At 37.4% G+C, this 17,480-nt stretch overlaps 1 protein-coding gene across 10 annotated transcripts in view; it reads left to right on the top strand.

Moving 5' to 3' along the window:
* Positions 1–617: 617 nt before the first annotated feature.
* Positions 618–17,480, top strand: part of c2cd5 (C2 calcium dependent domain containing 5) — a 33,819-nt gene continuing 16,956 nt past the window's right edge. For 3 of the 10 annotated variants that reach the window (XM_066723953.1, XM_066723950.1, XM_066723949.1), the window contains exons 1-11: positions 618–922; positions 1,353–1,450; positions 2,176–2,262; positions 2,536–2,707; positions 3,080–3,175; positions 3,505–3,660; positions 3,807–4,008; positions 7,518–7,669; positions 9,273–9,479; positions 11,069–11,157; positions 12,502–12,610. In XM_066723953.1, coding sequence (XP_066580050.1) covers positions 1,361–1,450; positions 2,176–2,262; positions 2,536–2,707; positions 3,080–3,175; positions 3,505–3,660; positions 3,807–4,008; positions 7,518–7,669; positions 9,273–9,479; positions 11,069–11,157; positions 12,502–12,610 — 1,360 coding nt within the window. In that variant the 5' untranslated portion in view covers positions 618–922; positions 1,353–1,360. Of the gene's footprint in view, positions 923–1,352; positions 1,451–2,175; positions 2,263–2,535; positions 2,708–3,079; positions 3,176–3,504; positions 3,661–3,806; positions 4,009–6,633; positions 6,759–7,517; positions 7,670–9,272; positions 9,480–11,068; positions 11,158–12,501; positions 12,611–17,480 lie in introns of all 10 variants that reach the window. The other 7 variants (XM_066723955.1, XM_066723951.1, XM_066723954.1 and 4 more) reach the window with 3 other exon arrangements.

Genomic DNA, 17,480 nt, shown 5'->3' with positions numbered 1-17,480 from the left:
CCCACCTTCCTTCTGAGGACAGCATTTATTTGGTGAAACAAATCTAGTTTTTCAAATGCAGATCATTCAACACCAATGTATAGAAATCGAGAAAATGAGCAGAACGCCTCCAGATCTACAGGAAACATTCAACACTGATAATAAATCCCTGGGGAAAAAAATCTCAGAGAATTGCTCCTGTCAAGACAAATTGGGGCATGGTGGTTGTGTTGCATTCATGATGCCAGCTCTAATATTTTCTGCTGCCACTGAGCGTACATTGGAAAGAGAATTAATGCTGGAGTAGCCAGTAGAGCAAGTCCCACGCATGAATTCCACTACAGTGTAATTAAAAGATATGTGTGACGATTGAAGTGAATCTGTGTAATAGGTTTTAAATTGTGATTATGTCATTGTTCAGGTTGCAGGCACAATTAAAAATATATATATATATATATATATATCATCATCATCATCATCCTAATAATAATAGTAATATTGGCTTCCAGATATTCTAGAATGCACGTCTAAATATACAATTAAAACTGGTCTGGATTAAAAAATGAATATGCATGCAATCACGGTGAACCGAGGCACCTACACATGACCCGGAAGTAGATCGTCACCACCCGGAAGTGGTGCTTTTGAGTGACTTTCAGTGTCGCCTATGTGTTGTTGGTGTAGGCGTATATTTGAGTGGGATACATGAATTGCACACAGGCGGACGAAAGATTAACTCCCGAGCGCTGTGGACTTGTATTACCCGAATAACACACTGCGATGTAAACACACGTTGCAGACACAGGCACGCCGTCGCAGAGCCGGGGAGCGGTCGCCCGTATTTCATGGTATGGGCAAGAAGAGGAGGTCGAGCTGCTGCACCGTCAGTAATGTCAGATTGAAATCCCTCATCTTGCGGCAAGTGTTTGTAACATAGTACCAGGTATGTAACTGCTGTACCTCCCGGGCACGACCCTGTTGTTCACTGTTGCCACTGCCTGGGTTTGTCGCGACGTATCGGAGACGTGTTGTGACAGAGGCCTGTTTGCTGTGTGTGCTGTGATGGAGCAACCAACGTGACAGTGTGCTAGTGCTGAGTGTGCGCTACGTTACATAGATATGCAGCATGAGTGTATTTGTTTTATCATTTTATATAATACGCTTGCCATTTTATATAATAATAATAATAATCTATATATCGCTGGAAGGCATTGTGTTTGCTGTCAAAAGCAGCTGTTATGAGTGTTTTGACTCACTAGCCTGGGTTTGCACACTGACTGCGCAGCGTTAGCCATCACGTAGACTCGCCTATATTATTATTATCTTGCGTAACCTTACCAGGCACTGTGTGGTGTATTTATGTATTTGTCTAGGTGTAGCCATGCCGGGGAAGCTGAAGGTCAGGATTGTTGCTGGGCGGCATTTGCCTGTCATGGACCGGGCCAGTGACCTGACTGATGCTTTTGTAGAGGTGCGTACGAAATCTGAAAATGTCACACTTGTGCCTTAATTACACTACACTAGACATGAGTCTGTAATATTTGAATGCAACATTTGAATCCAGTGCAAATGATCAAGGCAAAACGTATTCCTTTAGCTGCTTTTACATGTGAGTTTTAATCGGGCCATATGTTGTGCGACACATTTCAGTTGCTCAGGCTAAATGATGGTGTTACATGGACAGGTACGTGTATGTCTGGATGGGCTTGCCGTAGTGCTCGGAGTAAGGCAGATGGCAAGCTTAAGTCTGATGGGCTTTGAACTGTGCCTACTGCCACAATACTTGTATTTAATAACGTGCAATAAAAAGCAATTATACTCGTTTATGATGAAAAGTTTTCTTCTATTTGTCTTCATTTTCATATGCATGTGTTTCGCACAGCTTTGGTCTAATGTGGTTTTGTAATGAGATTTTAAACATGCTGCTCTATTGGTATTAAGGATAGTGCCGTCAGTAAAAATACACCAATGTTGTGCCATAAAGTGCGATTTTTGGTACCTCTCAAACTGTAAGCTGGCTCAGCCCTGTGGCAGTATGGACAAGTGGAATTGCATCTGTTATGATTAAGATCAGTCTAGTTATAATTTAGCACTACAATCAATCCCTTGAATAAATACACTCACTTTACAAAGTTTAATTTATATTGGAGATTTCTTTTAATGTGCAGATATAATTTGGCAAATTGTTCCTTCCAGGTGAAATTTGGCAACACAACATTTAAAACTGATGTATACCCCAAATCTCTCAATCCCCAGTGGAACTCAGAGTGGTTTAAGTTTGAGGTAAGTATGTCAAAAAGCGAATTTTGTGTCAAAGAAGGATTATGTGCATAGACAGAATTTAATCAGTATTAAAATAAATAAAATCTTTCTGTTTTTGTTATATTTTGTTGTAAAAACATATGCTGTTCTGAGCATATGTCCTGTAAGAGACTACAACATGGAGATAATAACAAAACACACAATAAAATATGTCTACAGTCTTTGCATATCGCTTTAGATAACTATGTTAAATACATCATCAATGAGTAATGGCCTATTCTTTTCTAATACCAGGTGGATGATGAAGACTTGCAGGATGAGCCGTTACAGATCACTGTTTTGGACCACGACACCTATAGTGCTAATGATGCAATTGGCAAGGTCTATATAGATATTGATCCTCTGCTATCCAGTGAAGCTGCAACTGTGATCTCTGGGTGGTTCCCTATTTATGACACTATACATGGTACGCTATTTTTATTTTCCTCTCAATATATAATAAAGCATGCATATGTCTTATTGTCTTATACACATACCAAGAGCAGTATACACTGCTCAGGCACGCTTATTGCAGATTGTATTAAAAGTGTACTAAAATAAGTTGTGCGGTTGCATCAGTCTTTAAACTCTCCCACATATGACTTTACCATCCAGCAGGGCTTGTAGTCATTGAATGAAGGGAGGTGTGCTTCTGGGAGCATCGATAGATGTGATGTTGTTGTGGAGGCAACCTGATGCCAAAAGCAGACAACACGCCCCTCAAATAAGGCCGATGACATTACATTCCTGAACAGAAGGGACTTGGTCTGTGACATTTTATTTTCTCATTTCTCTACAGGAATACGTGGAGAAATTAATGTCCTAGTGAAGGTGGATCTATTCAATGATTTAAATCGCTTTAGACAATCATCATGTGGAGTCAAATTCTTCTGCAGTAAGTTTTTTTTTTTGAATGCATTTAATTTCCAGTAGGATTTTCTGAGTGGTAGACTCATATATAATGTTTGTTAGGAGGTTGTATTTCCATTTTCCAATATAATTTAATAAGAGGATAACTAATGCCAATTACTATTTTCCCAGAGTCATCCTACATGTAAATATTGTTGTTGAATACTTTTTCATTTCGAGCTATTGCTGGCAAGTACACACACTAGCATTATACATATACTGAATTACAGTTAATAGTTTTTGTTGTTTTAGAGCTTTACTAGTTTAGTAATACGGCAACATCATTTGTGTGTTTTTTTTATTTTCTTTGTTTAGCTACTTCCATCCCACGGTGCTACAGAGCAGTGATAGTGCATGGATTTGTGGAAGAGCTGGTGGTCAACGAAGACCCAGAGTACCAATGGATAGACAGGATCCGGACCCCCAGAGCGTCGAACGAAGCCCGCCAGAGACTCATCTCCCTGATGTCTGGTACTATAGCGCTCTTCACTTGATCAGCCTTGTTAAACACAACTAGGGGAATACTTATAGATTTGTATTAATGCCCAATGCTTACACCATCATTAGTGTGATTGTTTTGCTACCGTGCTGGACTGATTTTGAACATTATTCCCCAGGTGAACTTCAGAGGAAGATCGGTTTGAAGGTGCTGGAAATGGGAGGCAACGCGGTGGTGGGCTACCTGCAGTGTTTTGACCTGGAGGGGGAGTCAGGGCTGGTGGTGCGAGCCATTGGTACCGCCTGTACTCTGGATAAACTAAGTAACCCTTCTGCAGCTCTCCTACCTGCATGCAATTCCCCATCCAAAGACATGAAAGAGTAAGTATAAAGCAGAAGGGATTTGTACTCCTGCATGAAAACTGAGTACTGTATGTCTTGGGTGTGTGCTCCTTTCAATGGAAATTAAAATCCTAAAGGATCAGACATGTATCAGTTAAATCGCATAAACCACTTATTCCCAATTATGAATTGGAAAATATAAATATTGCAGATATTTTCTTTTTTTATAAAATGTCTTTATAAAGAAAACCCATCATATGAAAACCCAGACTATAAATTGTCTTACTGGGTAAATTGCATTCTGGTCTATTATGAGTTTCTGTTGTAATCTTTTCTAAGTCACTCCATTTTCCTTTCCCGCCTTTGTAAAGGAGCATACTGAGAAAAGGGCTTTGTACCTGCTCCACACAAACATACCTTTCCCTGACCCGCTGTTCCTGGCCCTTGGGTGTTGCCGCACGCTTGGCTTTTTCCTGCATGATTCTTGCCTCATAATTTGTATCTGCCTGGACACGTTATTTTTCAGTGGCGTGAACCAGATTTCGGAGCAGGCCTCGAATTCTGACACAGTGTTCTGGAAAAGTGTTTTGGAAGGATGACAATATATAGTAATATATAAACACTAATTAAGATATCGCTTCATCTTGAAATAAATAGTATGTTCTCCCCCCCCCATAAGTTAAAGATTCGACTTTAAAAAGCACATCTTATTTTTTACAGTTTTCTTTGTTATTGCGGTAACAGCATTCCAAGTTGAATGTTCAAAATATGGCCAGCAGCCTAACACTCACAAACTGGTCATTACAGATTTGTTAAACATTACATTTTGGAGTTAACAGTTTATAGATGTTGTGAGGCAAAACCACACTGAAGGAGCAAAACTAAATTAAGTAGTTTATATAAAAAATTCAATATGTCTGAAGTAATGTTCAGTAACGGTGCAATAATTCACTGTTTATGTTTGGTGAACTTCACAACTAAGTCTGGTAATGTTGTGCTTGCTCAACCATGTCCCTAACTCATAGAGGTTGTATTTATCTTGCATTTTCCCCAAAAGAAGGCGCAATAGTAAGCCTTCAGATTTCCTTTTACGGATGTGAATAATATATTCTTTACAAAAATATTTCTTAGCCTGATCTATGAAGGTTAAGGTGAAAAAAACAACATGGAATGTGTTGTTGCATAATCAAATATAATAGTTAATATATTTTAAATGTGAAATACATGTATATATCTTTATTATTTTCCTTTATTTTTATTTTTGAATAACAATGCCCTTTATTGTCCTATAAGGTCATTTCTGTGCATTTTAAACAATGAAAATGATATGATTACTTACTAAACAGTCTTTAGAGGTTTAAATACTCGAATTAAACCGCTTTACCAGAGATTGGACTCCACTGCAAGGACCATGGTCACCTATTCTTAAGCTGATTTGAATACATACATGTTTAGTACTAATCAGGCACTGCTGTTTAATTGAAAAATATTTTTTTGATCTGTGCTTAATGTCCCATTATGTATGTATAGAGGGCTTGAAACTGAGTATGATTAAAACAATTGAGTTCATTTTCTCAGGGGTTATGAGGTGAATCCATCCACACTCATTTTACAGGCATAGTATCATTTCTTAATTGTATATTGGATTTATAGTTCTTTGTAATATGCAATACACAAGGCATACAGCAATGTGGTATTAAACATGTACAACTTTATCAGATTCTGCCGAGTCGGCCCCCACGAGGAGGATTAAAAAGAAACTGAGTTCTGATTATGGGGCAAAATTATCATGACTGCTGCATGATTAACAGTTAACAGATTGAAGAATTATTTGTAACGTTTAAAAATGGTCGGCTGGGTGAAGCAGTAAAATATGACTGTGATTTGACTGAAAAAATAATATTAGACAGATTAATTCAGTTTGCAGTAGTGCTAGCTTGTATTCTGGTATGCAACTATTCAAAAAGTAAAAATGTTAACTCTAGAAACTGAACAGTGAAAAACATTTCAGTTTGCAAGTAAAATGCATGCCCTGAACAGACCTCTTTTCTGGAAAGGGAATTCTTCATTTTATCATCATTTATCTTGATAGGAGTAGATAGAAGTTCCACAATAATGAAAAACATCTGCCTTTTTTTCTACTGTTGCTATTTAAAATAATAATGTTACTGTCTGAATTTAGTTGAAGCTTCTTCCTATAAGCATTATCTATACATAATCACAGAGCATAAAGTGAATCAAAACAAATAATTGATTCTTCCCCATTAGCATTATTTAAACATTGTTATTAAGATAAATGAACAGAAGTAATTTGAAAGTGATTTAACATGGGCATTTACTCGGCAGAATCATGTCCTTATATGAAATCTAAACAGCATGAAGTGTCATTCCAGGTGACACTTAGTGCTAAGATGAAAAACATTATATGGGACACTTCTTCTTTCAAACATAACTGCTGCGGACTCTGCATGTTGCTTATTTGCTTCCATCATCTGCTGTGTACACAGCCGAATTTCAGGGTGCACTGCTGGCTGCTGACTTGCAGCTGCCTGGAGGAGTAGTAGTTGATTGGGGGAAAAAAAGAAAATCACTTTTCTTCGCTGCAAAATCTCTGTCTGTACTGTTTTTCTTTCTTTCTCCTTCTTTGGCTGCCAATTGTCTCAGGTCTCCACTGGCTCACCCGCCCAGCCACGGATGTCGCTCCACCAACAACAGCCCAATTCACACTGCTACCGGCTCACGACTAACTCAGAACTTCTCTGTGTCTGTTCCTACTCTCATCTACACTGGTATGAGACTGCATAGGCTCAGGAGCTGGGGAGAGACGGGCCTTGAGAACAGGGGTCAGAATCTAAAGCCAGGCAGGCAGTGTAGGCAGGTACCATGCATCTCTGCTCCCACCAGCCGTGGAGGGTTTTGACATCAACAGCTCGAAAGCTTTCAGCTCCCAAAGCATTCCTCCTCTGATCAGAGCCTGATCAGGGCAGGTCACACATCACCGCCTTTGGTTTTTTTGTGTTTTCCTTCAACTAATTTATTTTTGTTTTTATTTTTTCGGATCAAAACAGTTTCATCCAAATGTATCTTTTTTTTCTCCACATTTACTGTATTTTTTGTTTGTTTTCCTTTGCTGTGACTTGTTTATTTTTTGGCACCAACTTCAGGGCAGAGGAGTCATTACCATCACGTTTCTTTTGCTTTGTTTAGCTGTGAAAACAATGCTTTTTTTTATCGTTAACTCGCTCAATTTCAGTCTTTGAATTTATTTTGCTGCGCTTGAGTTCCATTTTATTTTTTTGGGGGTGTATTTAAAGTGTATGTCCATGTGCTTGCTTTATTTTCTGACACTCGCCTGACTCTCAGCCATCATCCCTGACCAGATTTCTCCGTAGCGAGCCGCCACCCTCTGGCCTCCTCCCCAGCCCCCACACACAGCTCTCGGGTGACCCCTGCTCCACTCCACCTCCTTTTCCACCACGGGTCATTCCAGTCTTGCTGGCGTCCATTAGCACAGCGTTACTGAATGTGTTTCCACCTTCTTCTGGCAGGGCTCCCTTCAGTGAAGACCCCAACCCTAATACTCATTCATCAGGACCCTCCACCCCACTGAAAAACCAAACCTATTCCTTTTCACCTTCCAAGTCCTACAGCCGACAGTCCTCCTCTTCTGACACAGATTTGAGTTTGACACCTAAAACTGGTAAGGCACCTCCACCCACTTTGTGTTGGTTTTATGTTTTTATTTTTTCCCCTTTTTTTGGTGTATAGTTTTGTTGTTTTCTCCCTAACATGGTTTGCCTTTCCCCCATCCCATCTATCCTTAATTCCATACTTCTATTTTTACCTGTTTTATTTAGTTTTGGTTCGCTAAAATGAGATGTCTCTGTTATGCTAATTTTCACATGTCAAATGTGGGCAAATTAATTGAAAATATATATATATATATATTTATATACTGTATATACTAAAAATGCAAAATCTATAAACACTCCCAATACAAACACTTTTTTTTCAAATAATTTGTATTAAATATTTAATTTTAGCATTTTATAAATGTTTTATATATGTATACACTATGTATTCTGAATAGTACCATTTAAAGCATTTGTGCACAGAGAAGTGGCTTGCGTCCCTTTGGGAGTCTAATTCCTGTTTAGAGAATTCTCTAATTTGCATTTCTTTATAAAGGGTATGTCTTTATGACACACATACCTACACTTGTTTCCTTTTATTGCATCTTGAGCTATTTATTTATAGTACTTCTAGTTCTAGGACTCCATATTGTATTCTTAGAATCCTTTTTATTACTGAACTGACAATTTTATATTTTGTGCATAATAATTATGCAAAAGGGATAATGCTTTATATAATATAAATATATAAATATTCTATTCTGCTCCTTAACCAAAAATAAATTGCAGATTGGTGTTCAGGTTGTGTAGACAGTGTGTGAACTCCAGTTCTTTAAAAGGATTGGAGGAATCACGTTAATTGAGACACAATTCCACAAGACATTGCATACATTTAGTAGGATCTAAATGCTTTTATTTTAGGAGATCTACTTTCTATCAGTTTTTTTAGGTTTTGTTTGTTTTTTGCATGGCATGAGTATCAGTGAAACAAAAAAAGTATAATACACTTTTTTTTGTTAAAAGAACGTTTTTTTTTTATAGCCTGGAAGAATGATACCATGGGATTAATGATAATCTTCACACACATGATTGTTGATCAAAATGTTTCAATGTCAAACCTGATTATTATGTAAAAGTAAGTCTTTAAAGTAAGGCTTTGACAATTGCTGACAATCCCATGGAGAACTCAACTTCTTATTAAGTAACCACATCCTGAGTACATTGTTATTAATACATACTTTTTACAGTATCCTGTTCTAAAATATAATTTCAATTGTAAAAGAATACAATCTTTTAAGGGAGCTTGAGAGTAAAATATTATCTGTAACAGACTCCCTTCTATCCACTGTATTCTTCTGTCCAACGTGCAGGATGGTTGAACAGCTTGAAGCTTGCTGGGGTAAACCCAGGCATGATTTACCCCCTGTAACTGGGAAATGCTGGGATTTGATTACGCTGTGCTGTGCCCGTTCTTTATTTGATCATGCATGCTTTTGAATGTATCCATTCTACCTGTTTTGCTTCAGCCTTTCATTTTTATGTAAATGCCTGTAATTTTCTTTTACCATTTTCCCATAGAGATCCGTGGTCGTGCTCTCCTTCCAGTTTGTCTGTCATACACATGATCTTGTGTCTCTTCATCTCTCTTCTCTACCACTTTTCCTCCTGCAGCATTTTTCCCCCTGGGGCCTAGGATTTTCCTGTGTCCTAGTTCCCCTACTCTCTCTTCTGATTCCCCACCTCATACAAACACTATTCAACTCCCCCTGGGGTCTGGGACTGCCCACAGTTATACTCCTCCACAGTCTGGCCATGCAAACCCAGTTTCGCTGAGAAAAACGGTCTCTTTCAGTGAGGAGTTGCTTCTGGCGGCCTCTGGTAGGACCGATTGATTTATAAGTGATGTAGCTTTACAAACACCCCTCCCCTGCCCCTCCACCTCCCTGTCCTCCTCCAGACTGCACTTGGTTTTATAGTAATTTATTTCTCTCTTTATTTTATTTTTTTTGATGATTTGGGTTAAAGATCATAACTAATGTTTGGAGTTCATAGATAATTTATAAGATTGATTGTCTAAAACCTCTAAAAGTACTTGAGTGTCTTCGTTAAATGATCTTGTAAGACCGTGGCTGGTTGGTGTGCAAGTTTATAATCACTTCCCAAAGGTGCTATGGCATTACTGCATGAGATATTCTCAGTATGATGTCATAGTATGGTAGGTTTCACTTATGTTAATCTAAATTGCCATATAATTAGTTTGTAGTTGTAGAACAAACATGAACAGTGGACAAGCTGCTTATAGTTAATAACTGTCCATTGAGCTTCTTATGAAACAGATGAAGGTGACAGTGTTGCTATTCTCAGCCCTTTCAGTGTTGGGTCTTTGCATACTAGCTTTTGTCACATACTATGGGAGCGATGCTTTAAGGACAGCAATTTATATCCTTTATCGAATATCTTACTGTAAAACAACCTTAAAATGTTGCTCTCAAAGGAAACTGAAATATCTGAATGCACCCAAAGTTACTAGACTGAACTGTCACCTGATCTGCTCTCTACCTGAGGAAAAATATGACGACTTGCTCTTTTATTAAATTGTTTTTTTAATTTTATAAATGTTTTCTAATTCTCATTTTTAACCCTCATCTTTACATTTTTTAATTGTATGTAAGCAGACTCCTGACACTTTTAGAACAACCCCTGCACGTAGCCACCTGCACTTGTGTGTGTTGAATCAGTAATTTTGAACAGTATTAGTGAAATATCACTTCTGAGCCATTGCATCACATCAGTGAGCGTCCATCTCCACGTTCATGAACTTTTAATAATGCTCAAGGTATCATAAGGTGTCTTGTGTTTTGTTGATTTTATTTTTCTTTCTTTTAATGATATAATTTCACATTAAACATTTTGATGGATTCTTGTCTGTCTGTGATCTCTGTATTTTATGGAATAGACTACGAGTTGGAAAACTGTTTAATATGGATTCCCCTTAGATATGTTTATACCTCTTAATCAAAGTGATGCTTCACAAATCTAAGTTTATGTAATTGTTTGGAAAGAGTAAGATTCATTCATAATACTTGTACAAGGACTTACTCTGACTGTAGTGTCTCATTAATCCACAGTACTGAATTGGAATTTCACATCGTTGTAAACAATGCGGAACTCTTTCTGAATTGTGAAGTTTAATTTCTTTGTGTTAAGCAATCCTATTTTTAAATACTATTTTTTTTAACTTTATTTTTACTTTTTATTCTATATTGCATGTGAATTCACACTAAACCACTGAAGATAATATTATTTTGAAAGTGATAGGAAACAGTTTTGAATCAGGGCTTCATTTTCACTGTATAGTTTTTCTGTTCAATTCCAAATTGTATTATTTTATTCTCATCTGACTCAATCTCTCCCAGTGTTAAAAGTGAATGGAAACTTCATATTGCTTGGCATCTTTGTCCTGGTAGGAATGGGCAGTGGTGGTAGCGTGGGCAAGGAAGGAGGACCTCTAAAAACACTCCTGAGACAACAAACGCAGTCGGCACTCGAGCATAGGGTAAAACCTGTTGATTTGATTATGCATTACATACTGATATATTTATTTCTTGTAACAGCATTGCCATTGTAAAATTGGCACCTATCTTGTGAATTGTTTGCCTTGCACAAACAGGCATTTCAGTTGTTCATGCTACCTCATACAGGATGTTCAATAATTCAACATTATTCTCTCTGCTGGTTCATAGTAGTTTGCGCTCTCTAAACCTTTCTCCTGTGTTTTCTCTGCCTGGTTAGTTGATCGTTACTGCACAATGCTTAAAGTACAGTTATTTATGTCCTTTTTTGAATATCTTGCTGTAAAACACCCATAACAAATTAAAGGAAGCAATTCCTTTCTAATCAAAAAAGTACTAGACCGGAATATCCCTTTATCTTAACCGAAGAATACATTTGCCTTCACTGGTACATTTGTATTTACATCCAAGCCTCTGACTAGTCAAAAATAATTCATTCCTGATGTGTAAGTTGACTGTCAATTTAAGAAGAGGTTATTATATTGTTTATTACCTTTGTTTAATATGAAGAGTATTTGTAAACCAGTGGAAAGCAGTTTAAGAAATGAGGGATTTAACTTTGAGAGTAAGTAACTTTGGATTGGTATGACATTTTAGTTTTTATTTGTTGGAGCCTGGATTGACTCAACAGAAAGGGGAGTTGGGTTAATTTAGTTTAGTCCCTTCTGAATATCAGTCTGTTTTAGAAAGCAGTTCGCTCTATTATGGCGCTGTTGTTGGTAAAGAATCGACGCAGAAGTTCATCCCAATTTTTTTTTTTCACACCTGCTACTTCCCCCCCTTAATCTAATATATCACAATTAAATAATTTTGATCACTGCCTTTTTTGTATCACATAGATTACTGAAGAAAAAATGTTTTTTTAGAGTTAATTAGGCTTTTGTTAAATCAATAAATGCCCATCAAGTCTTGGGTTTTTAATTGGCAGAATGTATAGCTAATGCTAGGTCTCTGTTAAGTACAATATACCTATCACAGTTATATCCTAAGATATATAGTTACACTAGGTTTTAATTTTGGATTCATTTCTTTTGTCTGAAGGTAACTGCATGGGGAACTATATTTTCACTTACTTACCTCTTTTCTGTCTACTTCTTTGACCTTGAATTTGAAAGAAATTGCATTTTAGTTAAAATGATGTAGTATGTTTGAATTTTGCATGGTTTATCTTCAGGTGATAATATAGTAAAGCATTATATGGGTAGTTTAAGGGTACAGTGTGTTAGTTTAAGATGTAATTTAAAAAATACAAAATGCAAAAAGTTTTAATTAGAATTCCATCATATATCTCCCATTATTCTTAAACCTTACCTCTGTATTTCCTCAAGGAATTCCCATTTTTCACGTTGACGTGTTTCCCGATGGGATTTCTTGTCCATGTTGGTGGTGTCGTCAGTGCACGGTCAGTCAAGCTTCTGGATCGTATCCACAATCCTGGTAGGTCTTTTTTAGTACATTATTTTCATACGTTATAATGCCTGCAGCCATGTAGACTTTGTATTGTAGATGTAATGATTTACACATGGGTGTTTTTTTTTGTTTGCTTTGCTTTTTTAAAGGTACAATAAGATCTCCTTCCTTGAATTTCCCTTTAACCTTTAATTGTTAGGACATGCATTTTAATATGAATTGTCTGAAAGCTAGAGATGCATAACTTTGAAGGGGGAGTTTCATGCTATCTTTGCACCACTGCATTATGTTCTGTGCTGATTTGCTTTTCTAAGACACTACTATGTTAGCACTGGGGTGTGCAGTGCATGGCAGAATGAGATTTACATTTTCTAGACAGTGTCGGTTCGAGTGGATGTGTCCTGAAATCAAGCATTTACTTTACTGAATTCAAGTTGATTGTATTGCTGTGCTTATTTTTTTCTCCAAAGCAACATGTCCGCTTGTATTCCTCAAGAGGGGTGTGTCCTCAAGGCTGCTTTGTGTCTGACTTCACTCGCAGCTGCTAGGACGCCATTTTCTAAACTCGATGCGAATGCCAGTACCTTCAGACAGACAGTCTGAAGGACACACCGCTCTGTACAAACGCAGGCTGGCATCATTTGGCTTCTTAATTTGTAAACAATGGAAAGAGGCACATTTACATACAGCTGAAGTGATACACCCAAAGCAATGTGCAACACAACTAGTTTCCATTTTTGTCTGAATTGTTTAGAAAAAAGTGAAATGCTTGTAGAATGATATATAAACTATACAAACTCACTAAGTTGATTGAAGTTGATTAAGCCTAGAGCACACTTTCCCCCCTAACCGAATGGTTTAATTCAACCTGTACATTAAAATAATGCAAGTGTTTTGGAAATGTAACCTGAATCTCCCCCTAATCCAGTATTATAAAAAAATGAAATAGTCTGAGTGGCATTTCTTTTCTGGCTTTTATAAGTCTCTTGAGGTTGCCTAGTGACTACGTTTCGTATTATTTATGTACCTTAAAAGACCCACATTATGGTGAGCACATAGGCTTAGCCTCTTAAGAAATGCATGCACTGCTTTTCCTTTGAAGATAAAACTTCTCAAAGCACTGCCTAACAACTTAATAGTGCTGAGTGTTGGGTTCAGTAAATAATTTATTAACTTACATTTAAACTATAATACTGTGCAACAGTAGCTCATTCTGTCCATAGATCTGCTGCTACTTGACCACAAAGCCACAGTGCACTACAGGCTAGTGATTAGACTGCTACAGCATGCTCCTTTCTCTGCCTTCGTAATACACCTCTGATTAACTCTGTTGTCTGTGTCTTTCCAGTTGCTGTGGAGTGTTGTTGTCCAGTGTTGTGCTCTTGTTTGTCTCGTTTGAAGTTTTCTTTTCTTTTCTCTTTTTCTGCTCCTTTAACTGATCTACTAATTTGCTGTTTTGAACTCAGCCTTTGTCGGAATTATGGGTAACACAAGATCTTACAAACTGCTAGACTGGAATAGTTTCACTGCAGGTATTTTACTACTTCTTCAGTATTGCACATACTGACAGAAATTATGGCAGCTCAGTGAAGTTAGTATCTTTAAAATTGAGAAATGCTGAACTATGACTTTCTATTGACATTTAATTGGTGATGGGCATCATTATGTTTCTGAGAAAAAATAAATAAATACTGATAATAATACTACACTGTCTGTAGGCATCAACCCAGATACCTACACAGATCTCATCAGACTGCTTTGATAGGGTGGAAAAAGTTTACCCTCTTAGGCTAGTTGTTACAGCCGAAAAATAAATAATCTTCCTAGTTGTCAGCTGCAAACTGTAAACACATGAACGTTATAACTTCACCAGCTAACCTCATACAGCTTATGATTCAAGTATATTTCAGCCTAATTGAAATAATGAGATCGACATCTCAGCTTGTTTTGAGTCTAGCCTTCTTGGATTGGCGTCCTGTATGAGATTTTTTTCTGCTTGGGCAGGAGGGCTGTGCAATGGATGGACTAATCCCAAAGAGCTCAGTTAGGATTTGTGTTCCACTTGACAGTGTAAAAAGGAGGCTAATTCCCCTAAGAGCACAACTCCTACAGATAGTACCCATTTATTTTTCAGATAAACAAGTGTCCGTATGATTAATTAGAAAAGCAAAACCACATTAATACAAAACCTTTTAAAGTAAGTCTGATTGTAGTGTATTAAAAAAACAAAACTGAAATGTAATTCTTTTTAATGATTCCCCTTTTTCTTCTTTATATTTCATTTTACTTTAATACTTTGTGTATTTTAAATTCTGTGAATAGTTTAGGCCAGTAGAAAACCTTTTTGTATTACATTTAATAACTATGGTAGGCTGTATATAGATATATTGCTTAATTTTCTTATTTTATTTCATTAGCTTTCTTAGTATTATATTATATATTAGTAGTAATATAATCGTGTTCCTCTGATTTAATGATCAGTTTATTTTCCCAGAGTGATTTTTCACATGTTTTGCCAAATGTAATATTGGTTCTTCATCCCATTGTACAAACATTGATTCAATTTTAGAACACCTTTAAGATTATTAAGTCAGTCACATATTTGTTTGTTTGTTTTTCTGGAAGAAATCCTTCAAGAACATGCTTACACAGAATTAATACAGATTTCAGAATAACTCGAGCAATATAGGCTAGTGTTTTAAAAAAAATCAAAGCTAGAAATTAATATTAATGAAATGTCTGCTGCCAATCACTGAACATGAATAAAGTCATCAGGAAATCATTGGGTACATATCAGAATAATTCATGCCTAACATTCTCAATCTTTATAAGTTAAAAGAAACAAGATATTTAAATTTCTTTGCCTACATGAAGCATATTTTATCTTCTTTATTTTCTTTAATGCAATAACAGGTTTTCTGTTTATGCAGCATGTGTTTCGAGGATTCGTCACATAGGAAACGCATGACATTTCCCGAACTACTATTGTATAATGTTTTACTTATTGAAACTGAATATTAAGTAGTTATAATATAATTCTTTCCTTTGGAAATAATTTAGTAGTTCTCTTTACAGCAAAGCTGTCATACACAATATATATATATATATATATACATACATACAGTGAGGGGAAAAAAGTATTTGATCCCCTGCTGATTTTGTACGTTTGCCCACTGACAAAGAAATGATCAGTCTATAATTTTAATGGTAGGTGTATTTTAACAGTGAGACAGAATAACAACCAAAAAAATCCAGAAAAACGCATTTCAAAAAAGTTATAAATTGATTTGCATGTTAATGAGGGAAATAAGTATTTGATCCCCTATCAATCAGCAGGATTTCTGGCTCCCAGGTGTCTTTTATACAGGTAACGAGCTGAGATTAGGAGCACTCTCTTAAAGGGAGTGCTCCTAATCTCAGCTCGTTACCTGTATAAAAGACACCTGTCCACAGAAGCAATCAATCAATCAGATTCCAAACTCTCCACCATGGCCAAGACCAAAGAGCTGTCCAAGGATGTCAGGGACAAGATTGTAGACCTACACAAGGCTGGATTGGGCTACAAGACCATCGCCAAGCAGCTTGGTGAGAAGGTGACAACAGTTGGTGCGATTATTCGCAAATGGAAGAAACACAAAATCACTGTCAGTCTCCCTCGGTCTGGGGCTCCATGCAAGATCTCACCTCGTGGAGTTTCAATGATCATGAGAACGGTGAGGAATCAGCCCAGAACTACACGGGAGGATCTTGTTAATGATCTCAAGGCAGCTGGGACCATAGTCACCAAGATAACAATTGGTAACACACTATGCCGTGAAGGACTGAAATCCTGCAGCGCCTGCAAGGTCCCCCTGCTCAAGAAAGCACATGTACAGGCCCGTCTGAAGTTTGCCAATGAACATCTGAATGATTCAGAGGAGAACTGGGTGAAAGTGTTGTGCTCAGATGAGACCAAAATCAAGCTCTTTGGCATCAACTCAACTCGCCGTGTTTGGAGGAGGAGGAATGACCCCAAGAACACCATCCCCACCGTCAAACATGGAGGTGGAAACATTATGCTTTGGGGGTGTTTTTCTGCTAAGGGGACAGGACAACTGCACCGCATCAAAGGGACGATGGACGGGGCCATGTACCGTCAAATCTTGGGTGAGAACCTCCTTCCCTCAGCCAGGGCATTGAAAATGGGTCGTGGATGGGTATTCCAGCATGACAATGACCCAAAACACACAGCCAAGGCAACAAAGGAGTGGCTCAAGAAGAAGCACATTAAGGTCCTGGAGTGGCCTAGCCAGTCTCCAGACCTTAATCCCATAGAAAATCTGTGGAGGGAGCTGAAGGTTCGAGTTGCTAAAAGTCAGCCTCGAAACCTTAATGACTTTAAGAGGATCTGCAAAGAGGAGTGGGACAAAATCCCTCCTGAGATGTGTGCAAACCTGGTGGCCAACTACAAGAAACGTCTGACCTCTGTGATTGCCAACAAGGGTTTTGCCACCAAGTACTAAGTCGAAGGGGTCAAATACTTATTTCCCTCATTAACATGCAAATCAATTTATAACTTTTTTGAAATGCGTTTTTCTGGATTTTTTTGTTGTTATTCTGTCTCTCACTGTTAAAATACACCTACCATTAAAATTATAGACTGATCATTTCTTTGTCAGTGGGCAAACGTACAAAATCAGCAGGGGATCAAATACTTTTTTCCCTCACTGTATATATATATGTGTGTGTGTATATTAGATATATACTGTATATGTGTGTGTAGATGCACAATTGCAGTAGAGCTATGGGTTTGGTTGATTAGGGTGTTTGATACTTAATTTTGGGGACAAATTCTGTGAATACATTTGCTTCTTTTCTTATTCACTTGTTCATTTCATAGTATTTTGCTTAGATGCAT

This window comes from Amia ocellicauda, chromosome 15 (assembly GCF_036373705.1).
Source record: "Amia ocellicauda isolate fAmiCal2 chromosome 15, fAmiCal2.hap1, whole genome shotgun sequence".
NCBI classification, from domain to species: domain Eukaryota; kingdom Metazoa; phylum Chordata; class Actinopteri; order Amiiformes; family Amiidae; genus Amia; species Amia ocellicauda.
Note: the sequence above shows the minus strand (reverse complement) of the source record. Positions and strands in the feature narration are given on the sequence as shown.